This window comes from Crinia signifera, chromosome 1 (assembly GCF_055691185.1).
Source record: "Crinia signifera chromosome 1, ASM5569118v1, whole genome shotgun sequence".
Classification (NCBI taxonomy): Eukaryota; Metazoa; Chordata; class Amphibia; order Anura; family Myobatrachidae; genus Crinia; species Crinia signifera.
The window spans coordinates 405,292,795-405,318,819 of NC_139217.1; the positions used below are offsets into that span (position 1 = coordinate 405,292,795).

Here is a 26,025-nt window from a genome sequence, read left to right on the forward strand (position 1 = left end):
GTGTTCAAATGCATTCACAAATAAAAAAAATGATAGCCATGGAGGCATTACTTTTCAATCCAGTTTATATATAACAAAGAAAAATACAATACAATTTAGGAAATTGATGTTATAATAAAACAAAAAAATGGAAAAGAAATAACCCTCTGAGAACTAGGACAATAGAAAACATGTCAAATATTAAGAATAAAACAAGTAAAATATATGCAAAGGTGTGCACTAAGTAATGGTGTTACGTATGATTAGAAAATAAGATCCCTAATTTTTCGAAGGGCAGAACCAACGGAGGAAGGCTGATACTATGGAAGGAAAATCAATAGCTCCCTTTTTGAATAAACCAGAGTGATTTATTATGGGGATAAGCTGTTATCTTTTCCTTATCAGCTATATGTAAATTCGTGTTACTAACTATATGAAGTTTTGGATGGTCAAGGTGTTTCCATTGAGAAGCAATAAGGCATTGGACTGCATTAGGGATCTGGGAAACTAATTTATTTGAAAGTATATGAGTCTATGGGGAGGCCCAGAAGGATAAAAATATCCCTAGTGATTGTTATATTAGTCACCTTGCTTACTAGGGCCGCTACAGCATCCCAGAAGTTCATCGTTTTTGGACATAACCACCTGATGTGAATGAAAGAGCCCATTTCTCCACATCCTTTCTAGCAAAGGGGAAATGTAAATGATTATTTTACTAAATCTGGAAGGTACCATGTACCTACGGAAGTAACATTGCCGCAATTATGGAAAGGGAAGTCCTCCTCCAAGGTAGCCCTGAAGTCTACACGTTTTTCCCATTGTGACTCATAGTTAGGAGTAGTAGGTTCTGCAGAAATCAGTAACAAGGTGTACTGTATAAATACGAGATCATGCCTTTCCTGTGTGAGCTATTTATGCCTAAGTATTCCAATGAGGTCCAATAGCGGAAACGTACTGAGCAGCATAGGGATGTAACAAAGTGTCTCAGCTGTAAAAACGTCAAAACATTTACATTTGGGAAAGAAAACTTATTTTGTAAGTCACTCAGACTCATATAGGTATCATCTTTCACTAAATCTGCCACATATCCGATGCCTCTGGAATTTCAACCCATCTCAGAGAAGTAGTAGGGGTAAACCATGCCATGGCCTGCCTGAGGTGAGTAGCCAAGTAACATACCTGTAGTTTACCATCTGGGAATACTCAACTACCATTGGAAGTCTTTCTCATTAGGTTTGGAAATTCTGGGGATCGTCTTCTTTCAAACAAACTGTACAAACCATTTCTGGAGTACGGTAATTGGCACAATAATCACCAATGTATGAAATAAATAGAGAGGCTGTTGTAAGAGATTTTTTAATAGCTATTATTCTTCCAAACCAGGATATTTAATAAGATTGCCATCTGAACAGGTCTGCCCATAGGGAGGAGAGAATCCCAGGGTAGTTTGCATGATAAACATCAATCTAAAGTGCTAATAACAAAGATTCCTAAATATTTAATTTTGACAATCAAATCAAATTTATAATTAAAATTGAGAAGATCCAATGGGGACCAGGGCATACGAAAGAGGGGGTGCTCTCAATCTTTGAGTATGAATGATCTTATATCCATACAGACTACAAAAGAAAGCAAGGAGAGCCAACAAATTGGGGAGCACACTTAGGGAGAGTATAGAGTGAACAGGACATCATTAGCAAATAGAGATCATTTAAAGTTCCCTGAACCAACCTGGACCCCTTTAATATTGGAAGGCTGACCAATGCTGGCAGGCAAGGAATCTATAACTAAGGCATAGATCAGGTGCGACAAAGGACACCCATGTAGAGTCCCATTAGTGTTTGTATTTTTTTATTATAAATTAAAACTCAAAGCCAGCTCACATATGCACATCTGCAAGTTAACCCTTACTGTCCTGGTCCAGTAATGTGATTCTGGCTTTAATATTAAAAAGTAAAAAAAGCTTCAGATAAGAAGTCATTGTTTTTATTAATTTACTACAGTGGCTAGAAATGGGTGATAAAGTAGTTAACTTTTTTCTTTTTTTTTAATAACCTAAAGTATCCTAACACTCAGGGAACCGTAGACAATACAGTAAGCACCGTTTCACTAAAATAAAAACTATTTTTGTTGTAGTTGAGCTATATACTAAAGTCTTGTAAGGTAGGTGCTAGCTACAGTATGACCCTTGTGGATCTAGTAGACACCACGGCACAGGACAAACTCCCTGTGCCAACCACATACACACAACACTGATCACACTGCCACAACCGCACGCACACATCACTGATCACACCACCACAGCACACATCACTGATCACACCACCACAGCACACATCACTGATCACACCGCCACAGCACACAACGGGTCCTACATAAATGGAATTTGGATTTAATCTGCCACTATATACAGCAGGATATTCTGCATAAATAAATTGGGGCTAGACATGTGATTTGTGTGCCTACAATCTGCATTGCTGAAAGCAAGGCTTTGCATTTAATGTTCTTTTAATTGATAGTATTGACTAAAACATTTACTGCACACATGCTTTTGTTTATCTATAGCATGCATTAGATAACAACAATGTACCCATGTCAATATACAGTAGGTAGGTATGCTTTCAGGGAAGCTAATCATAGAATTAATATGAATTTACTAAATTTGAGCTATTAAATTAATACATGTGTTTGGGATATCCTGTTTGTAAACCCAGTCCACCAATGAACCATGTTGCTAGGCTGATTAAAGAAGGGAGACTATATTCTACTTTGGATTACAGGTGATAATCAGATTCTGAGCTTATGTTACAAAAATAGTAGGAGAAAGAAGCTGGACGTAGCTGGGCACTGGACATGCACTATGCTCTTCCTGTACTGATTGAACAATTTAGGCTACAAGTAGACATTTTTACGAAGCAAAACCATTTTAGGTAAGTTTCTATAGATTTATAATGCGTAATATGCTACAGTATGCAATTTTTTTTTTTCTTTATGGAGCTACAGTAACAATATCAGCTCTTATTCAACTACTTCTTATAAATAGGTATATACTACTTTATATTGTTATTTTTATACATGGGAAAAATTAATACAGCGCATTGTACAAATGCTCACTTTGAATCTGTAGTTTTCAGTTAGTAAAAATTGTTGAAATACTATACTGATAATGTTTGTTATCTTGGGTGAAATTTAATAGGATGAGAGATTCAGAAAGTGAGAGATCTGGTAAGAAAGCTCCATTTTTTTTAAAGCGACAATTATTTACACTTCAAAATCAAACTGGGTTTGCAGTACACTGCAAACCCAGTTTGATTTTGAAGTGTAAATGATTGCCGCTTTAAAAAAAATGGAGATTTCTTACCAAATCTCTCACTTTCTGAATCTCTCATCCTATTAAATATCACCCTTAGTTTCTTATAATCATGTACTGTAATTACCAAATGTTACCATACACCAGCGGTTACCGACATTTTTTTCAATCTCAGATCCCCAGATTATTAGAATTTTTTTCTCAGAGGAACAAAATTTTTATTGAGTTTATTGTGTTGATATGTCATTCTTACAGTCATTTACAGTATGTGTCGTTTGCCCACATAGATTATGGCTGGCCGCCACACACACTGGTTTTCCTATTACATTGACCATAAGTCATTTGAATTGATCCTGGACCATCATCAACACAGGGAACCCTGCCATAAACATAAAGTGCATATGACAGTTTTTGTGTCATCATTTATAGAACAATTTGAATTCTAGAATGTTTATCATATATTATTTTCTAAATATAATTTTCAAACTTTGCATTTAATATAATACATTGGAATGTTAACTATAATGATTCATTAATGTATAGTCTTTATTTTCCAATGAATTAGTGATGTAATATATAAAATGATATGAACTGAAAAATTAATTTAAGTCTTTTCTAAGCAATGTCTCCTTTACATTAGATATTTAATATTCTGAATTGTTTAAAAAAATTGCTCTAAGTCTCTGAATATTTCATGTACAATGTTTAGATTATATTATACATTTCAATTATTATTGTTAGAATTGCCTGGTCTGGAAAGGCTATCTGGGAACCCTATATTTTAGCCTTAGCAAGTGGCAATGTGAATCACCTTACTATAGTGCACATGCTACGTATGCGTTGTAATATAGAATAACAGCTTAGTGACTCATTTTCCACTACAATGTCAACAACGCTTTTTGTAGATTAGATTCTTTGTACGTGTGAAACACTTGCAACTGGTTAATGTAATAAAGCCTCCAAGTATTATGTATTAGTTTAGGATATGGCAATTTCAAATCTATTTAGTAAAGCCCATCGTGTACTGCCACCAGATCTGCTTATCTGCCAATTACTGGGAAATACAGTATGGCGCGGTTTGAGTTGTTAAAAGTCATCATGTCGACATGAGAATGCCAATGTGGTTGAATTGTTGATGTACAGCATGTCAGCATGTTGAATATGTGAACAGTGTTTATGTTTGCATTCATGTGTACCCGGATGATATATCAACATAATGAACAGTCAACAAATCATCCCTGGTGATCTAATGGTTGCTTCCTAATCCCGGTGGTTCCTTCAACTTCCTCCAGGTCCTGATAGCCATGTGACAGTCACGTGATGTAGAATTACTGAACATTATACAGAATATAACCCTCCACTTAGTGCCTAACCTTGATAATTAGAATAATAATTTGCACGATGTGTTTTTTAAAATGTGTCAGTCAGATATGAATACATTTGTTCACCAACTGAGAGATCTGGAAAGATGTACTGTTAGTGGTCCCTGAGGACTGAGCTTCGGATTAATGCCATAGTCCATCTATAGTGTTAATAGTGAATTACTAGAGGCATAAATTCATAGAAGGAGCTCAATGGTGGTGTCACCTGCTTCTCCCCTCTAGTGTCTACTTGTGTACAATACTGTTAAGATGCTTTGGGTCACTTAGAAATGTCCTTATATTTTAAAGCAAAGCACAGAAATACACTCTATACTGTGCATTGTTAATGTGGTAAATAACTATACTAGCTGCAAACATCTGTTTTTTTAAAGGAATATATACATCGGTGTATAGAGGCCCATTTCCAGCAACCATCACTCCTGTGTTCTAATGGTACATTGTGTTTGATAATGGCATTAGAAGACTAATGGATGATTAGAAAACCCTTGAAAACCCCTGTGCAATTATGTCAGCACAGCTGAAAATGGGTTTGCTCATTAGAAAAGCTAAAAAAAATGGCATTCCTTTGAGTTAGTTGTGTATCTGGGGCATCAAATATGTGGGTTTGATTATACTGTCAAAATGACCAGAAAAAAAGAGAACGTTCATGTGAAACCCGGCAGTCTAATCTTGTTCTTCAAAAATAGAGGGTCTGTCTGACAATGTAGCATGTAGGCTGGCGTAGAAGCTGGCGTGCCAATGGTGGGGTGTCTGTGATCTTTAATGTAATGATCTCACCAGACAGCGTGCTGGACCGGACCTTAGTCCCCATGCTACGGTCTGCATCTCTGTCATGAAGGGACTGCTGGTATTCTTAGTGTGCCAGGCGGCAAGTTCAATATCTGGTGCCCAAGGTGCTTGTGAGTGGTCGGGTGGAGGAGAGATAGCTTCAACGTATTTTGTCCTACCTTTCAAGGCAAACCACCTCTGGCAGATGCCGTTAAACCTGGTATCATTGCTCTGTTTGTGAACCAGCGGCATTGGATCAATCACCATTCTTTAAGGCATCCAAGAGCACCTTCCCATATACAGTACAAGGAAACTCAGGGACTGCAACCCCCCCACACCCAGGTGCTGTGAGTATATTATGGGCTGACTAAATCCCCCTTTATTGGTATTAACGATCAATTTAAAATATATAGCAGATCCGCCTCTCCACCTTGCCGGGACACCAGCACATATACCCCTCATTAAACTGGGAGGTATAATATGAATAAAAGGACACAGTATATACTTATTTATTTTCTTTATTTAGAAAACAGCAGCAAAAATAACATTTGGACATTTCAGTACATTATTATTTTTCATCTGTTTTATTTAATATCGGATTTCATTCTATGCGTATTTTTTATTATTTAATATTTCTGTTTAATATTTTGTTTTATATTTCCTGATGTATACCTGTACATGAATATATTTTTCAAGTGTCTCCATTTTTAGAGAAAAATAAAATGTACTTATATTAAGATCACGCATTAACATTTTTTGTATGGAAGCAAGCGCAATAATCCTAAATAAATGCAGCATAATTAAACTAGAGGAAATAAACAATATTAACAAAAAAAAATCCCCAGTCGCAGTGATCGCACAAACTTTTTTTGCTTTTTTCCCTCCTGAGATTAGAGGATTTGCTTGATCGCTTGATCACTTGCACCAGGTGATCCTAATTGTCAGTCTTATTTGATATTTTTATGTGCCAGAATAGTAGTGTTCAGGACACTACACAAATTACCTTTTTTTTTTCAATGACCCAAAATACACTTCCAAATTTTGCAAGAACTATTTAGGGAAGAAGGCAGCTGGTATTCTGTCTGTAATGGAGTGGCCAGCACAGTCACTTGATCTGAACCCCATTGAGCATTTGTGGGAGCAGCTTGACCATATGGTATGCAAGAAGTGCACATCAAGCCAGTCCAAGTTGTGGGAGGTGCTTCAGGAAGTGTGGGGTGCAATTTCTTCAGATTACCTCAACAAATTAGCAGCAAGAATGCCAAAGGTCTGCAATGCTGTAATTGCTGCAAAAGGTGCATTATTTGACAAAATCAAAGATTGAAGGACAAAATTATTATTTAAAAAAAAAATATCATTATTCCCAGCCTTGCCAATGCCTTGACCTAATGTTCTATTCATTTTGCAACTCATTAGATAAATATTTTTAATGGCTGTCTACAAATCATAATAAATAGAGCCCTGTTTTTTAACAAAAGTGAAGAATGACCTGATGCTTCCCATCAGGTCATGGAGGGTGGTGAAGTGAGGCCATACTGCCTGTTGGATCCAATCAGTGTCCGCTGCCATGATAACAGGTCTCTGGTTGGCTTAGAGAAAGCCATTCTAAGCCAACTTGCAGCTTGTTACCATGGTAGCGGCCGCTGGTTGGATCCAACAGCAGCCAGCTTTCCAGACCAAAACACTGATGCTGCGATCTCATAGCTTTGCCTTATTATCAGATCCAAGCTCAGCAGGGGGACTCAGATTCTCTAAGTTCTGATGGGTTGGATTTCCAAACAAATCCACCCATCTTGGATAAAAGTTCCAGCATGTTGCCCTCTAAGGTTTTCAGCACTGAAGCCACCCTCGCTACACCCCTTTTCTCAGAAAGCTATTATCTGGGTATACACATACTGTAAGTAGTTGAGGGAAAGAATACTGCCATGGCCCAATACATTTTGTTTATGGTAGACTTCCTGTAAGGGACTGAGATGAGACAGGGAGTCAGGGGGAAAGAAAAGGGAAAGAGAATTAATGAGGACAAGTGGTGAGGGAGACAGAGGTTAGCGACAAGTAAATGGCGGGGAAGGTGGAGAGAAATGAGAGATAGGGTGATTTGGGTGAGGTAAACAAATATAAGATATGGAGAGATCAGGAGTTAGAGGGTTAAAGATGAGATACAGAAATATGATGGGGTGAATGAGGCAGGTGAGTGGAACAAAGATGAGATACAGGAAGATGACGGGGTAAAGGGGACAGAAAGTAAAAAGACGGAGATTGGGGGGGAGGGGAAATGAGAGACAGCGAGGCTGGGGTAGGACAGGCATGAGAGACCACAAGATGGTGGGTGGGAGAGAAGTGGGGGAGATAGATAAGAGGCAGGAGGAAGAAAACCTTTACAATGCCTGGCTTATTTAATATATACTGTACATACATTATTGCTATATTAACTTGAGCCATTATTTTTTGTATATTGTGCAGATAGAACAGTAACCACTTCCACAAAGAAGTAATGAGCAGAAAAAGAAGGAAAAATAAGAACAGGAGGAACTCAGAAAGTGACGATTGTAAGATATATAGCCATATATTTTTCAATAAAGTATACATGTACCGTATTTATCGGCGTATAACACGCACAGGCGTATAACACGCACCTTCATTTTAAAAGGGAAATCTCAGGAAAAAAAGTTAAATTTCTAAATAAAAACTTTGAAGCAAATTAAGGGTAACTCAGGGTAACTCAAAGGTTAGAAGCAGCCCGCCCCCCCCCTCGCCTCCGCTCCCATGGTACTGAGCTTGCTCAATTATCTTTCTCTACCTGTAAGAGCATAATGTATGTCTAGCCTGAAGATTCCTTTTGGCTTGGTCTTAGCTTTATGACTGTGCAGAGTGAGTTGCACTGTCCTAGGACTATCGCAGGATGACATAACTCAACAAGACCCAACACCAGTACATAGGTGGATGCCAACTGCCATATGCCCCCCGGTGGTCTTCAGCCAGCACCAGCACCTGCTGCCTCTCTCCCCCTTCCTAGCCGCCTGTCACATTTAGCAGTGACGTCGGCGGCAGGCTGGGGGATGTTCGCGGCTCGGGAGGACTCGGGTGCCTGAGCGCTTCCGAGTCCCCCCGAGCCTGGCCGACATTACCCGAGCCTGCCGCCGACGTCACTGTAAAGTGACAGGCGGGCCGGGGGGATCGGGGAAGCTCCGATCGCCGGAGCACAGGGACAGGGGGGGACTGGGGGACTGGGCTGGAGCTAATCGGAGGTATGGGGTAGAGGTGCTGCGCCAGTGGTGCACACCTGGACACCACTGGCGCGCACCTATTATATAATACAGGTACCGTCGGGTGTATTTACCGCCGTATAGCACGCATATCGGCGTATAACACGCACCCATCTTTTCCCCCTGTTTTCAGGGGGAAAAAAGTGCGTGTTATACGCCGATAAATACGGTAACTTTTTCTGTTAAAATACACATCAAGTCCTTTTGTGAAGTAGCAATGGATATGTCAACCTCCCCAGCAGCTCCTAAAAATATTCCCTGTCCACCCTCAGAGTTCAATATTGTTGCCCTGAAAAAAAATGTTGCAGCATTTGTACTACTGTATATTTAAACAACTCATTTTAGCTATTTTTAGTAGACTGTTGTGCTTTAGTCATTGACAAACATTACAAAAGACACATGCATGGTTTCTATTAGATAATCAGTTGAAATATTGTGTGCTTTTTTTAAGATGAACATGTGCCATTTATCTGCCGTTGCCATCGAAAATCATTTAATCAGCAAATAGATCTGGATTTCATGGACAGTGAAAAGAAGCAAGCAAATTATAATTCTCATTCATGTACCTCCTCTAGCAAAGTGCAAGAACAATGTCAGAACTATGAAGGGTATGGGAAGGAGAAAGAACATGATGTTCCAAACAGACTAATGGACAGTAAAATAACATCAAGTCCATCGACATCTGAAAATGCAGAGAATTTTGTAAGAGTCATTTTGCATGATACATCTGCAATGTCGCAGGCGGATAAAAATGAACTCCACAATGATACTGAACAGGCAGATGACAGTGGAGATTTTGCAGCTCAAGTCACATCCAATTGTCTTCAGCTAAATTTGGAAATAAACAAGGGACTAGCACAAAACTGCACAACTTGTGTTGAAATAACGAATGGAAATAGTCTTAAGAAGAGCCGTAGTTACCATGATAGGCAACACCAACAAAGTAAACTCAATGATGACCAGGAATGGGATTTTCTTGGAGATTATAGGAAGGACACAGACAATTCAGCACCTACAAAGCATACTTGTGACAAGCCTTTAATAAAATTAGAGATTACAGGAGAAGGTATTAAAGTAAGGTATAAAGCAGTCAGCCAGAATCTAATGGTTCATATAGAGGCTGATAAAGTACAAAAGAAAACGGAAGATGCATTTGGGAGCGGTTTTTCTCAAACCAATGATTATCGATCAACAGGAGGATCATGGAGCTCATACCCTTTATCTGATTTTAGTCTTAATGAGGGTAAAGAATTCTGTGCAAAGTATGGCTGCCCTGAGTGGAATGTAGATGTGCCTCCTCCTCCTGCGGAGTTTGCTGATGAAAAAGGAGCTTTTGTAAATACAGAAGACGATGCCTTACTTCTTGAAGATTGTTTTAAAGAACCATATTCTACATCTCCAATATCATCTTCTTGGTCTGAGTTGGAAGCTGAGCCAAGGCAGTTAAAGGATGGGAATTGTTCAACAGAACATATAGTTAATTTTAGGGAAAATCCCCGTCTGCAGTACTTTAGAAGCTGGGAGCAATGCACTAAGCCAAATGAAGCCAGTATCAGCCAAGCTTCATTTGTTTCCAATCAGGACATAAATCTAGATTCAACAAAATGCTGTCATTTGAAAAAAAGTGATTGTCCCTTTGTTGCCAAAGTAATAAGACGAAAGACATTTCCTGAAATGTATTATGATCCATTTGTCGATTTTAGCAATGTCAGGCAATCTTTCTTGGAAATGGGTGACCAGTCCAACTCATGTATGCCAAAGTCAATGACTCAAGGAAATCAAATGTATGGACAGCCCCAACCTTCTGCTACAAGCCATATTAGAAAGGGTAAAGGAAAAGTAGACTATTACCCCGTGCCATTTGAACATATTGCTCACATAGATTCTGGAGTTCTACCACCAGCTGAGAATTCAGACAGGAAATTCTTGTATTCTCCATGGCACATAAATAAAAAGATGGTGGCAGATGAGGATTTAGAGGATGTACTGAAAAATGTTGAAGAGCGTGTAGAGTATACTGAAAGTGGCTTTGATGAAGACATGTTAGACAGTGATAATCTTAATGAAGTTTTTGATGTCTCAGAATTACAGAGCAAAAACTTTTCAATGCATGGAACTCCCCCATCCCGTAGAACCTCAAAAGATGATATCCTAGGAAATAACAGCAATAGCAGAGTCTCTTTGGAATGTCTCCAACAGACGTTCCATTTGGATTCACATGCAAAAGGAATTAATCAGCCAAATGCTTTTGAAAAGAGAAGAGGATCAGTCGTTACTGTTATAACAGGAGATCTAGACCAAAGAGTACTAATCCAAGGTGAAAGTGATTCAATAGCCTCTAGGTTGCACCGAGAACCTCTAAAAGAGTTTACATCTGCAATGACCCACAGAGACTCAGTATTGACACCTGTATTTGATGTTGAAGAGACAGATGTAGAAAACAAAATACTTAGTTCATTTGAAGACCATAGTCCACATGTGTACAAGGAGATCTCTTCACAGACATCTGAGACGTTTGACCCTTTTTTATCAACGGAAGACCACGGCAACATGCCTGAGGATACAGGGCTGAAAGAAATAAATCAGGAGTGTCCTGAGCAGGAGGAAAGCCACAACACATCACCAAGAAATAGCTCAGATAGCGCAGTTCCCGAGAATTCTTTTGAATCAATACCCTGTCAGATTCCCAGCATCCCAAAGTCTGATTCTCAAGACAGTTCTCCCAAAAATGCTGAAAGACTCGATGAATATTTGGAGAAAACAGAAATACCAAAAGAGACAGTGAATAACAAAGGTAAATGATATTGATGATTTATTTTTAGTGTATAGTATTAATACATTTCAGACCACAACTGTGAGTTGTCAATGTATTTGTATAATTGAGTTGTTTAAAAAGTTTAATTATAGTAATATTTAGTGAGCTCAACTGAATATTTTAACAAACTTGAAAATCAATAATTAGAATAAATTTGTTTTTGAATCCCCAATATATTTTCCTACAACAACAGGTACTGTATATTATGAGTATGTTAGCCATTAGGGAGCTGATCCAGTTTGAAACCTATCAATTTAGTAGAAACTTGTCACTGGGCCAAGTGTTTACTGAATTTGAAGGCTCATCCAATGAAAAAATAATTGCTGGATATACGGGAGGGGAGATTGCATGATTTATACCACAGTGTTCTGTGTTGGGGAGGGGGGCAGTTGGGGTGGTTACACACTGCTATGAGAGCAACTGTGTTTGCTAGTAGGTATCGACACAAAGGCCCTTTTTCTAGTTGAATCGGACGGATGCGAATTTCGGACAGGAACCGAGTGGAGTGTTCTTAGCACCACCTACCGTACGGATCGCTCACGCCGTCCGAATGCAGTAAGACGCCGACCAAACGGACTGCGAGTGGATGTTTCATGTGAACACCTCCTCCATCTGCGGGAACCTCCCCCATCCTCCGATGGTAGCCGACCATCGAATGATGGACCGAGTAGTCAGGCAGCACCGAGTGCTCCAGACCACTCAGACATTTTTCCGTATGAAAGCAGGGATATGGGCGGGCAGCTGACATCCGGCTATGTCAGCTGTCCGCCCCCCGCACGTGCGTCACGGCCGCATTACCAAATATACGCCCAGCGTTTTCATGGGAACGCCCATGAAACGCGGGGCGTACGCATGTAGTAATGAGCCCAAACTCTCCCTCTCCACCCCCTGCTCAGATGGTTCCGTACGATCATTTTCTGCATGGACCTCACGCCGTGTTCATACATGTGAGGCGTTCGCACATGTGCAGATACGCCTCTGCACATGCACAAACACCAACCATCCGCTGTCCGCACTCGGAGCCATCCGACTCAATCAGAAGAAGGGCCTATGTGAGGGAAAGTATCTGATGGTCATCCTAGCATCTCCAGGAATGCTGTGAACACCTCCAGAGTGACAAAACAGGGAATGCCTCGAGGCCATGCCCCCATACCATGAGGCCATGCCTAACTGACCTCTAATGTTTTGAGGTACAGTATGCAGAAATCATGCTAGTGAGTGCAGCAAATTACTGTACTTGCTCATAACCTCTGGTTGAAGAATCCAAAGAATTGGGAGATTTGATTCACAATGCAGGGCAACAGGACATAAGAGCTTGAAATGGGACTCTCCTGCAGGATCCAGGGGGATAGGCAACTATGGTCCAGTTAGAATGATAGTTAAATAATAATATAATAATAATAATAGTTTATTGTCATTGTGACACAACATAAAAAATGTAAAACAATGAAATTACATTCTAAATCTCAGAAAGTACAAATGAACAATTTTGATTAAAATCGATAATTGCTGCTGGGTAGAAAGTGAAACTGATGAGAACAGATCTGTATTTAAGGGTTATGGCTATATACAGATCTGTCTAGGAAATTTCTCAGAAAACCGACTTGCCTTCCTACAGTACTGTGAGTTATGTTGTATTCAGTACACAGCCTAGAAAATGTCATTCTAGATTTGTAATGTAACTTAATGTAAGGAAATGATTTTGTGTTTTTTTTCTAACATAGATACAAAATCAGACACATTCCCCAAACACCTGAAACTGCCTAAAGATTTGGTACTAAAGGAACCAGGAAGCTGTGAAAATCTACAGGAAGAAGGGTCAGACCAATGGGCTAAGAAAAGGAAACAGTTTAAAGAAACCAAGAACTTTAATTCAACAGGAGGAAGCTCGATTGCCACTATCAACGAGGAGTCGGGTTAGAGTTGTTTTATATCTGTATTTAAATCACATTACAACTTTTATGCACAATTATATAAGCAGGCAAAATCAGAACAGAGCATTCACAGAATTTTATAACATTTCAGAAATCAAGATTCTCAGGTGGACGCAAAAGTGCTCTGAATGCAAACAGGACGCAAGATGCACATACAGTAATAAAAGTCTATTTATGCACATATATGTAGGTTGAGTTCTACATATCTTAATGTACATCAAGCTCAAGAACAATATAATTTACAGTACTTCTGCCTCACATTACGCTACAAATAATCCCTCTGAGATAGATTTGTGTATACACCAACCTCTTTGCGCACTATTCCATTACCTTACTGTAGAAGTTCCAAAATTCCGTCCTCAAAACACCCTAAGGGTTTTATTTACTAAGTTGGGAGTTCTATTGCAGATGGGATATCGTTATGGGCAACCATTAGATTCTATCTATTATCTCCTGGAAGTAGGGATGGCCTTCATTGCCTTTGTCGATGGTTGAAATCAATGGCAAAAGTGCAACTGGCCATCGATAGTGTAGTACTATTCAATGGATGACCATCAATATTTTCTTTGATTGATTGGTCTGTGGGCCAATCAGAATATGGGGGCAGGGCTTTGCGTTGTTGGGGGGAGCTATTCTCTGTGTCCCGGCACCTTGAGGAAAAAGCAAAAACAAAACTATTCATTTAAGCTTGACATCGATGGTGGGAAACCATCTGGTCCCCCCCCCCCCATCGATGACAAATCTATTTGACATCGGCCATAAACCATAGATGACTTCTAATCACCTAGAAGGTGCTAAATAAATAAGAAGTAGATCCTGATTGGCTGCCCTTAGCAACATCCCAGATTCAATAGAACTACCATCTTATTAAATAAACCCCTGATAGTCCAGGTTTTAACCCTTTAAGGTCCAACGTCTAGTCAGGCTCAACAGCCCTAGCGCTAGTAGCAGAACTAATGGTGAGCCACTTTAAAATAAGAACATTAACATCATTCAACATTCACTGTAGACATTTTTTGAATGGAAAAAAAATTACAATTAATTTAAATATTTAAACCAGACAGTTTGAACTGCAAAGGGGTTAAGGATATGATTTAGCCATCTGTGCTCAAGCATGAATATTCATAAAACTGTGGATGGAAAACCACTGGCTTGAGGTGCGTACACAATAGTTGATTGAAAGGCTGATATATCGATGTACCATCGGACAGTGTGTACCATCGATACTGTATATCTGTTAATGGCGTAGTTTACAGATATATTATGTCGGCTGTGCAACACAGCTGATGCCCGATATAGCTAAAGATATATCGGCGCATGATCTGCATTGTGCTGAGCGATCTTGATGAGTGATCTGGGTGATTTAGCATTGCTCAGATTGCTCAGCACAGTCTCCCCGTGTGTATGCTCCATTAGATTCCCTCAAGTCTCTACGTATACATAATTGGAAATAATTTGTTACTTGTGGTATGATTACACATTATGCTCAGGCAATATTGGCCCTTATTCTGATCTGATCATAGTACAAATTGGTTCTCAAAATGGGCAAAACCATGTGCACTGCAGGTGGGGCAGATGTAACATGTGCAGAGAGAGTTAGATTTGTGTGAGCTATTTTGTTTCTGTGCAGGGTAAATACTGGCTGCATTATTTTTACACTGCAATTTAGATTTCAGTTTCAACACACCCCACCTAAATTGAACTCTCTATGCTCATGTTACATCTGCCCCACCTGCAGTGCACATGGTTTTGCCCATTTTGAGAACAAATGTGTACTTCGATCAGATCTGAATAAAGGCCTTTGTTTCCTGAAACTGGCCTTGCCATGTGGTGTTATATATAGCACAAAGGCATTTGTCAAAGTAACAGGAAGGAAACTGAAGACCATACTGTAAAGCATGTTTTTATGGAACCAGTTCAATGAATTGCAGGAACCTCTCATTTAGCCATAAACTAATTTACAGCTTCACAGGAGTATATGTAACACTTATTATAACTACTGTCTAAGCTTTTTCATATGACTTTGCAGCTTATGTAACCATCTATTTATCTGTGGCTTGTGCAGTTACCAAAAGCTGTTGATGACTCACAGCCAGATAGAGCTATGTTCAGAGGAAGTAAGCACAGTGGGAAAGCAAATAGGGGCTTATTAAATTATCAACGGAAATTTTTTGGATCAAAAAATATTATCTAAACATGTACCGGTTCAGATTTATTGGTTTTATTCGGATTGCTAAAATGTTAAATTATTATTGGCTATCGACTCTCACCCAATTTGGATAGCCAATAAAATCAATTTGGATAAATTTGAACTTGTGCTAATTTGGTGAAATGAACCTGAGTAAATCCAGGCCCACACATCTCTAGTGGTATTATGATTTGCTATATAATTATACCCTTATTATGCACAAAATTATACCCATTTTCTTGCAAAAACACAAAAGATCTGGGATCCGGAGCTAATAGGGCTGATTATCAGGGATTTTTTTCACCTGCCTCAGCCATGTGGAAAAAAAAGCCCTGATAACTGCCGTGTATGGGGACAATTGAATATCCATGGAGTTGAGGTAAATTACTCCCCATGTACAATGTGTAACTACACTACACAAATCATAGGCATAAATCTGTTGTTGTTATTATTATTGTCATTGGAAATTTGCACATTCCAGAATGGCCACAAGTGCAATATTCATGTTTTTGTTCTAGGTAGTTTAATGGATTGAAACATTAAATTAGAGGTCATGGTTCTTTGTAAATTGGTGGGTTTGGAAAACTGATATTTCATATTTCATTATTCCAGCCTTGTCATAAAGTACATATGGATAGATCAGTATATTACTTTATTATTTGCCTCTTATGTTTTGCATTTATATACTGTACCTTGCTGCTGTTTCTGTTGCTACTGCATTTGCATATAACGGTTAGTCCATGACTAAATATTTACTCACTCTTCATAATAAAACAGCATTTGCATTTTTTTTTTAAACTATTAATTTTGATATTACTACACGTAAATAGAATGCAGACACTGGGGCAGATTCAATTAGCTGTGGTATTTACAAGGCTGGTAAAGTTCCAGGTTCAATGCACTCAACCATACAGTTATACAAGTCAATTTCGCAGGGCCATATACCAACCCATAGCTTCCAGTTTAAGTGCCAAAATAAATGGGATATCCTGTAGTGACGCCAAGAGGTCAGTGGGGTCACTTGGGAGTGTGGAAGGTGCTTGCCCCTCCCAGGCATCAAAGTGGTGACTGCTTAGTGACAGGAACCGGCTGCTGCACTGTAACATTATGGGGGTTATTTTGGTTCACTCTTTCTGAAAAATTAATTCCTAGATGGACAAAGCCATGTGCACTGCAGGGGGGGGGGGGGGGGCAGATGTAACTTGTGCAGAGAGAACTAGATTTGGGTGGGTTATTTTGTTTCTGTACAGGGTAAATACTGTCGGTTTTATTTCTACACTGCAATATAGATCTCACTTTGAAGTAAAACCCCACCAAATCTAACGCTCTTTGCGCATGTAACATCTGCCCCACCTGCAGTGCACATGGTTTTGTCCATCTAAGAAGGAATTTGTCAGAAAGAGTGAACCAAAATAACCCCCTATGCTCCTGTCACAGTGCACTGCATACTGACTGGTCTCCACAGGCAGTCTGCATTTCCAGAACCCTGACGTAAATAAAACATGGCACAGGATGGCACCTGACACAGGACATGGCACAGGATGGCACTCCTCAGAGCTCTGAAGGCTCTGAGGAGAGATCTATGTTAAGGGCACTCTTAAAGCATGGGGTAGGGAAGCCAATCCCGGCCATTTTTTCAATCCCAGGAATTTTGGGATCCATATTTATCCAAAATATTTGACAGCCGATAGATAATTGGAGAAATCTGAAGTTGCGCTCATTTTGGCGATAAGGACTGAGCAAATCTGACACGCTAATCTCAAATTTTATGCAATCCCTGAGGTTTAGCTACATGTTTTCCAGGGAACTCAGAAGAAACTCGTTCAGTGGATTTAGTATCACGTACTGACAATAAGGATAAAGGATTATATACAGAGAGCTTTCACTCCGCATCGTGGATATTTAGAGGAGATGACTGCAGCCCGGACAACAGTCCAAGATGTCTCAGTAAAAGGCCTAGATCAGTAGCAAGTAAGTACCTGCAATGTACAATACACTATTATTTAACCAATTCCCATAAAATCCTTAATGTATTACCATATTAGGGGGTATGGATTATTGGTTAGACAGCAAAAAGGTTGACATCACTAGGTCGACATGACTGAAGGTCGACATGCAGGAAGGTTGACATCACTGAAGATCGACACGGGTTAGGTCGACAGGTCATTAGGTTGACACAAGCATTAGGTCGACATGGGGAAGGTCGACAGAAAAAATGTTGACATGGGGTTTTTCACTTTTTATTTTCCCCGAATTTCGACAAAGTCAACATGGACACTGAAACGTACAACCGCCTATTCTCACATGGCTCGCTGTGCTCGCCATGCTTCGGGCACACTATTTTATTCTCCCACCACACCCTAGTGGATGGTAGGGCATGAAATACCGCCTGTCGGCACGTCAGCTCAAACAAAAAGTGAAAAACCTTTTGCTACGTAAACTGGACACCTTTTGGTGCTGATAGGATTGTGGTAGGAGAGACTGCAAGAGAAAACGGGCAGTATTCAATGATCGGTGGTCGCGGGTAATTGGCCCCCTTGGATCCAAAATCTGGGTTGTGCCATCTTATTGGAAATTTTGTTTCAATGTTCCATAATGCCCGTCGCATACTATATAAGACACCATAATGCCCATCGCATACTATATAACACACCGCAATGCCCATGACATACTATATAACACACCGCAATGACCATGACACACTATATAACACACCGTAATGCCCATGACATACTATATAACACACCGCAATGCCCATGAAATACTACTATATAACAGGGTAGGAGCAGTAGTGTGCAGCAGGAAGGGAGTACACCTTACTTAGCCAGCCAGCCAGTCGGGGAGCCGCTCACCTCCTCCCCCCCCCCCCCCAACGCCTGAGCCATCAGGGGCAGTGTGCGTCCGTGCACCCCCTGTCTGTGCTGACAGATGCAGCGTTCGGTCGGCACCCCCCTCTGTCGCCCAGACACAGCAAGGAGCGGGGGAGCGGGTGAGCTGGCGCCCTTCTATCTTCCGGCGCCCGGAGCTTGTGCTCCGCTGGCTACGCCCTCGCTACGCCTCTGGGTATGGTTAAATTGGGAAATTAGAATGAGCTATCTATAACTGAACACATGTTGCAATAACCTTCAGCAGCCCACTTTCCTATAGAGTGCAAACGTTAACTGATAATTGCTAGTAATCCCAAGACCTTATATGTGCTAGTAGCAGCTCACCGGCCAGGTCAATATTCAGGCAGAGGTCAGTGCAGTCAGCAGGCAGATTTACAGTGTCAGGAGTTAATCAGAATAAGAACACATGCTTTAGTAACACACAGTACTGTATATCTGCAGCTGTCACCAGCATCTGAGACAGGGCTCTCACCGCTTTGTGTGGAGCAGGGAGACAGTCACACAATTTGTGCAGAGCTAACCCCATCTCTAATGGTATTAGCTGTATGACAATCATGACAATCATTTCATCGCACTGCACTGATTGCTCAGCTGTTACCTAAGCAACATAGTAGATGGAGTAGTTCTGGATTGCCAACAGGCGCATACAGACCCACCAATCATGACTTTTGTTAGAAAATTGTATACAGTATTACATATACGAAATGTATAAAAAATAAAGAATGTGCATAAGAAAGAAAACGGTGTATTTTTAAATAAAAGGCTGTGGGCAAAATGTTTACGAGAATATGACTATGTCGTATTCGTATTTTGTATACGACTAAATAAGACTGTTATCCATGGAGTATTTCATTTACACATTCGTATTCTGAAGCATAATTTACAAAGGTGCCGTATTTTTGAGATTTGGATTTTGATGTCATATGGAGTCGTATTATTTTGGAGTATTTTTTTACAACTTGTACTAGTATACGCCTAGTATACGTTCGTATTTTGAAATACGACTTGATAGTAAATTTCAAAATGACATTGTATGAATGTAAAAATCAAGGCGTATTCTTTCTATGGCATATTCATTTGTATTTTTGTAAAGATACTAATATGACAGGTTGTTGTTGTAAAATAAACAATGCTAACGTTATTTCACATTAGTAAATTACAAAAATATGAATACGTACCCAAATATTAATGCAACTGAATAGGAATATGCCAATGCCTACCGTATTTTGTGTGTCCAAGCCATTGTAGTGACACACAGCGGCATGGACACACAGCCTCTATTTTAAAATATGCCTTTTTTTTCTTATGCGCATTCTTTGTTTTTAACATATTTCACTGATGTGATAAAATGTTATTTTACATGGGTTATATTTTAAAATAAAAAAATTACCTATAAAATGTTATTTTGCATGGGTTATATTTTAAAATAAAAAATTACCTATAAAATGTTATTTTGCATGGGTTATATTTTAAAATAAAAAATTACCTATAAAATGTTATTTTGCATGGGTTATATTTTAAAATAAAAAATGACCTATGCCATAAACAGACTCCCTTTTTTTCCTTGCCTTTCCAGTATATATGTTTGAGACTGTACCCCCTGTGAATGATGGGAACTCTACAATGATTAAAATCAGGGGTTCTCTTCAAATAGGATATTTAAAAAATCCTAATGCTGTAACTCTTAATTAAAATCAAATAAGCTAACAATGAAATGAGTAACTTCCTTGTCCTAATATTCTTTATATTGCATAATTTTCTCAATTCAAAAAATGTAGAATGACAATATTTGTGTGGTATTCATATACAATTAAAATCCAGAAACATTTGACTTGTTTAAATCAGAAAAATACACTTCAAGTTGGCTTCTGTTCTCCATTGTAGCAGCAGATGAAATTAACTCTGAATATGTATTATTTTTTTGAATAGTTCGTGAACGTACTGTGAGAATTGCAAAAGGTACAGGAGACTACCCCTGGGGATTCCGGATTCAATTTTCAAAGCCTATTCTGGTTACGGAAGTTGATACAAGTAAGCACATTATGTATCGTCAGCATACACCACTTTGTGATCAGTTTCTGATGTAATTAGAAACATTTTTGCATTTAACTATGATTCTATATTTCAAAATGTTCTTCTGTCAGCATGCAGGAACAGAGATCTGGCAAGTGCTGAGTTCTCCTAAGAACTCAATATACCGTATTCAGGAATTAAAGGATGAAACTAAATCCAGATTAGGGAAGGGTTCTAGGTATCTTAGAAAATGCAATCAAAGTCAGGGACATGGCAGAGCTCTATGGGGATTAAACATAAATAATACTCAAATTGTAAAAGCAAAAATGATGCTCTACTATAAAAATATGAGTGGACACAGCTATATTTAATGTACTGGCACCTATACGTACTGTATAATACTTATGAATATATACAATTTGTCTCATTTGCATGCAGTGACTTTGCTGTCCCACTCAGAACTAGCATAGCCTATTCATCAATAAATGTAGTCCCACACCAGCCTCATTCACCACAGCAACTGACCCAAATCTACCACACCAATGCAATGTTCCAGTGCCCAGGCAGCTGCTTAGACACGCATCTGTCCGGCTGAAGTCTAAAGCTCTCAGTAAGTTAGTCAACACTGCACGGAGTTGAATAGTCAAAATTAGCCGTGAGCCAGAATTGCACCATGTGTACAACTTAACACCACCTCTTTCGCCATTGATAATAGTGACAAAAGTTAACACTGCCTGACACTAGTAAGAGGCTATGGGACATTTTTTAAATAAATGAGTAGAATGTTGGAGCGTCATTCTTTGGACTGAGGGTATCCTCCCCCACTTATACACACATACTTTACCCTGGCTGCACTATCTATGAGACGATATTCAGCTCCTGGTCTCCACTGCCAACTCATTCTGTACCCCACAGCCAGTACCGATCATTTACATTGCATAATATAGAGATGGGACAGATCAGCTACCAGTATGTCACCCTCTAACATTATACATAGTGACTGGTAATCACCTGCCCCCAACCCCACAAATAATACAAGACTTGGTACTTCACTGCAAAACACAGGTAGCTTACAACTAGAAATAATTGTGCACTTTTTATCATAGAAAATTCCTTTCCAGTGCTTTTTAGAAGCCATACAGTTCATATATATGTTTTGAAATATATGTGGAATATAATTTAAGAATGTAGAAAAATGATCCGTTAGTGTATTTATCCTAAACAAACTCATCAATTTTAAGGCTGGGTACACACTAAGCTGAAAGATTGGCTACCCAGCCAATCGCGCTGATCGATATACTGTATAGAGTGCAAAAGATCTCATGCATGCCCACTTACCATTATGCTGCCCAATATGTATGGCAGCAGATTAATTTGAATATGCCCACCCACCTGTGATGTCATATTCAATGGCTACTGTAGCCAACTTAGCGATCAGTCAGGTGGTTGGCCATACACACAGCCAGGGCCAGCGACAGGGGGGTGCTGTGGGTACAGCTGTCTCGGGCCCCGGCCCCTGGTGGCCTAATTTTGGCCACAGCAACCCTCTGCTGTAAGCTTCCTGCTCTGCAATTGGTCCTCACTCAGCTGGTCCCGAAGCACAGGCTTCTTCAATGCAGGATGCCGGCAGCCAATTAAAATGCTGCACTGGCTTTTGAGCCAATCAGAGTGTGTGTACCATGGGCCAATCAGAGCGGCTGCCAGTACATGTGCTCTGGTTTGCTCCCCAGCCGGTGCTGCATTTTGATTGGCCGCCGGCGTCCTGCATTGAAGATGCACGTGCTTTGGGACCTGCTGAGTGAGGACCAAGTCTAGAGGTAAGTTATGGGAGGGGGGGTGAGTTGAGGGAGGGGGGGAGATGGGTGCACACTGACAGCTCCTGGGGGGGGGCGTTGGGTGGGGGGGGAGAGCGCACTGACAACAAACGATATATAAAAGGCATGCACTAGCACAAGTTTAAGGGTTAGAGCAGAACCTTATTGTACCGGTGTACATCTACTACTGTAAGAAAGAACTACTGTTCATGAATGCACTTCGTAATATGCCTCAGAACAGGGTCATGAAGCCTTATCATTTGATCTACAGGCAATCATCTACATAACACATTGCTGTATTTACATGTTGTAGGGATGTTGTTTTTGTTCTGGTTTTTCTTATATCACGTGGCCCTTTTTTTGTCATTAATGTACAATCTAACAGACGGTGCAGCGGAAGAAGCAGGACTTCAGGTGGGAGATATAGTAATGGCTGTGAATGGAACTGATGTCACTAGTATTCCCCATTCTGAAGCTGCGTGTTTGGCAAGGCAAGGTAAGCATGCACAGTTATTCCGATTGCCACCTTGGGGCATTTAATAACTCCTTTTATTGCATCCCATAGACATATCGTGAACTTAATATTACAGACTTAAAGATTAGTTTGGGATTTAAGTAAAAGACAATATACTGTATATATTTCTTTGTTTTGTTATTTTTCCTACAGCAAAATGTACATTTAGATTTAAAGTGAGCAAAATACACATAGTACAATGTATATACGGATATTTGGTATTTCTACGATTTTTTTATAAGGCACAGAGGTTACACAATCATTACAGCTTTATTGTCTATACGTGTTTTTATCATTATTTCAAAGGGTCTGATCATTATCAGCTGCTGATTGTCTCTGATAATTAGGTATCCGGATCCCCACAAGATACGGTGTTGGGTGCAAAAGTACCGGAGCAGTTCAGCATTGTTCCAGTTATCAGTTCAGCATTGTTCCAGTTATCAGCTGCACTGAGAAGGTATCCGGATGTTAGCTTGACAGTGTCTAGGTCGACACCATATGGTCGACATGCACTATGTCGACATTGACAAAATGTCAGCATGTACTACGTCGACATTAATGCAAGAAAAAGGTTAAAGTGGTCGATGCAAGCAAAAGGTCAATGTGCCAATGGTCGACACGTTAAGAAGTCAGCATGGTATTTTCCAGATTTTTTTCTTTTGAGCCATTTTTTCATGCTTTACGATCCACGTGGACCACAGTTGGGAACAGTACAGTGTGCTGAGCGCAAAGAGTGAGGGTACGCACTAAACTATTTGGGGGTCCATGTTGACAGACCTCAACATTGACACACAAAAAACTTATGTAAACCTATTTATTTGTCTACCTTTTTCCTTTGGCTTGTGTTGAGCTTTTGTCAATGTCAACCTTTTCCATGTCGACCCTTTTTCATGTTGACCTTGTGCCTGTCAACCTTCTGGGGTCATCCTATGACACTGTTGATTCTTTGATCCGCACCCCCCTGAAAAGCAGCTGCCAAGCAAGTTCCTATCACTGACATTTTCACTGCTAATTGCTAATTACCATGTGCACTGAGAGGGCCACAGGAAGCAAATGGAGGTGGAATCAGTTCACACAAACAGTGGAAGGGAAGGGGAATTACATTATATATAGAGAAACTAGGAAATAAACAGGACTCTTAGTTAGTGACTTTTATAAACCAGGATTAGGAAGGTACAGAGAACTCAGGAAGGTGTTAATACTGTATTATAGTCAGTTTAGAAGACCCATAGGTAATATGAGCTATTGACTAAATTAACTGTCACATACCTTTCAACTGTTGCGATTTTCATGTTTTTAGTGACTGGCTCGCGTCCCACCCGGGGCCGGTAGTGTCCCACGGTAGGGGCAGTTGGGAGTCTCACCTACGTGCCGCCACTCTTCTCAGCAGAGCAATGGGAAATAGACATGCAGCATCTACAGTGACACAGAGGAACTGGGGGCATGGCCAGCAGCTTACGCAGCGCTGGCTATGCCCCAATAGTGATGATAACAGGTGTGGTTTGCGGCTGTGGCATCCCTGTGAGGCCGCAGCTCTTGTTGAAGAGGCAATTCCTCCTTTTTTTGGCATGCGTGCAGCTCCACCACTGAAGCGTCCCGATCAAGAAGATTAAAATGTTGGGAGGCAAATCTTTCCTTGTTTGAACAACTCAGTTACTGACTGGAGGAAACATTTTTGGCTATACTGTACGCTGCCCCCATCTATTCAGTGTTATAGAATTTGTGCAGTACTACTTGCAGACAGGGGTGGACTAGCCCATTGCACAAGGGCCTACCGCCTCCAATAAGGATCAGGTTCCAGACTGTGCACTTGAATGATATATTATGCATATGTTACACTACTGCCCTGTGCAGTATAATGTATTTTCTAGGCCATACCATGCACTCTTTAGTGGTTAGCCAAGCCCCTGTGGAGGATGGTCACACCTCTTCTGGGTGCATTCCCCAGGTGCGTCCTTCACACCGCAGTCCAACACTGCTTGCGGAACTACCATCATGGCAAGGAAGCGGCTGCTTTCTGAATTATTGTACTGTTGGGCACCATAAGAAATCATACCTCCCAGCATGACCCATTTCAGGAGGGACAAGATGCTCTGTTTCTGGACTTCCATGCTAGTGGCAGTTGCAGAGTTGCAGGGCTGCAGCACTGTCCAAAATTCAGATAGGGGAACCCCACCAACTGCCACCCCAAACACCACAGTCCAGGACTCACTGACAAGTGTCGCTCTGCAACTGCCACTGGCAAGGAAGTCAAGGAGCAGAGCATTTTGTCCCTACTGGAATGGGTCATGTTGGGAGGTATGAGAAAGCTCTGTGGTCCATCATGTAATTATCCATTTTGTAGCAGAATCCTGGGTCATGTAATGGAGGAAAAAAATATGTAGCAGCCTTTGTTATGTGGCTGAAGTTTGACTAAAAAATGTGGTCAATGCTGAAATCCCTGCCGTAGGGTTCATCCAAATCTGTCTGCAGAATGATTCTGCTGATTCCCAAACCAATGGGAACCTTACATTGTGTTTCTAATAAATAATTAGGCTGGGCCTAATCCTGCTCAAATCTAATATGTCATTTTAATATTTATTGTATATTAAAAATACTAAGGGGTATATGTGCTAAAGTGTTTACACGAATTGATGCCCGTAGCATCAGATTATATTTAGAATTCATCTAGAACCTTCTAGAGCAGTGGTAGCCAACCCTAGCCCTCGAGAGCTACCAACAGTTCACATTTTACAGACAACCTAGCTGCTGCACTCATTAATCACTGATACATTTTAAAAGATCCACAGATGGAGCTAATTAGCTCACTTGTGATTCTGTGAGGAGACCTGCAAAACATGCACTGTTGTTAGCACTCGAGGACAAGGGTTGGCTACCCCAGTTCCAGAGGATACTAGCTACAATCCAAATGGTTGCCATGGGCAACATGCCTACTTCTGTAAATCTGCACTTTAGTAAATATAGTAAAGTGTAGTGTACAGTACAAAGATTTTATTACACAGGAGCTGCTATAGGAGACAGGTTCTGCTAATACAAACTAGGCTGTCAACAAAATCAGCTTACTGTGAGTTTACCCATGGTGCTGTTCCAAAGGTTTCCGCTGTAATTAAAGCTGCCCTTATAGATTTCCTCAAATCTTTTATGTGGTACAATT

The 26,025-nt window shown here is 40.2% G+C and overlaps 1 protein-coding gene across 1 annotated transcript in view; it reads left to right on the forward strand.

Annotated features, from left to right (window-relative positions):
• The first annotated feature begins 2,751 nt into the window (after window positions 1-2,751).
• Window positions 2,752-26,025, forward strand: part of LOC146031378 (uncharacterized) — a 58,373-nt gene continuing 35,099 nt past the window's right edge. Inside the window, exons 1-7 of the mRNA XM_083158443.1 lie at window positions 2,752-2,909; window positions 7,903-7,988; window positions 9,157-11,499; window positions 13,245-13,436; window positions 17,446-17,613; window positions 20,460-20,561; window positions 22,743-22,853. Of these exons, the coding sequence (XP_083014569.1) occupies window positions 7,934-7,988; window positions 9,157-11,499; window positions 13,245-13,436; window positions 17,446-17,613; window positions 20,460-20,561; window positions 22,743-22,853 (2,971 nt within the window). The 5' untranslated portion in view covers window positions 2,752-2,909; window positions 7,903-7,933. The remainder of the gene's footprint in view (window positions 2,910-7,902; window positions 7,989-9,156; window positions 11,500-13,244; window positions 13,437-17,445; window positions 17,614-20,459; window positions 20,562-22,742; window positions 22,854-26,025) is intronic.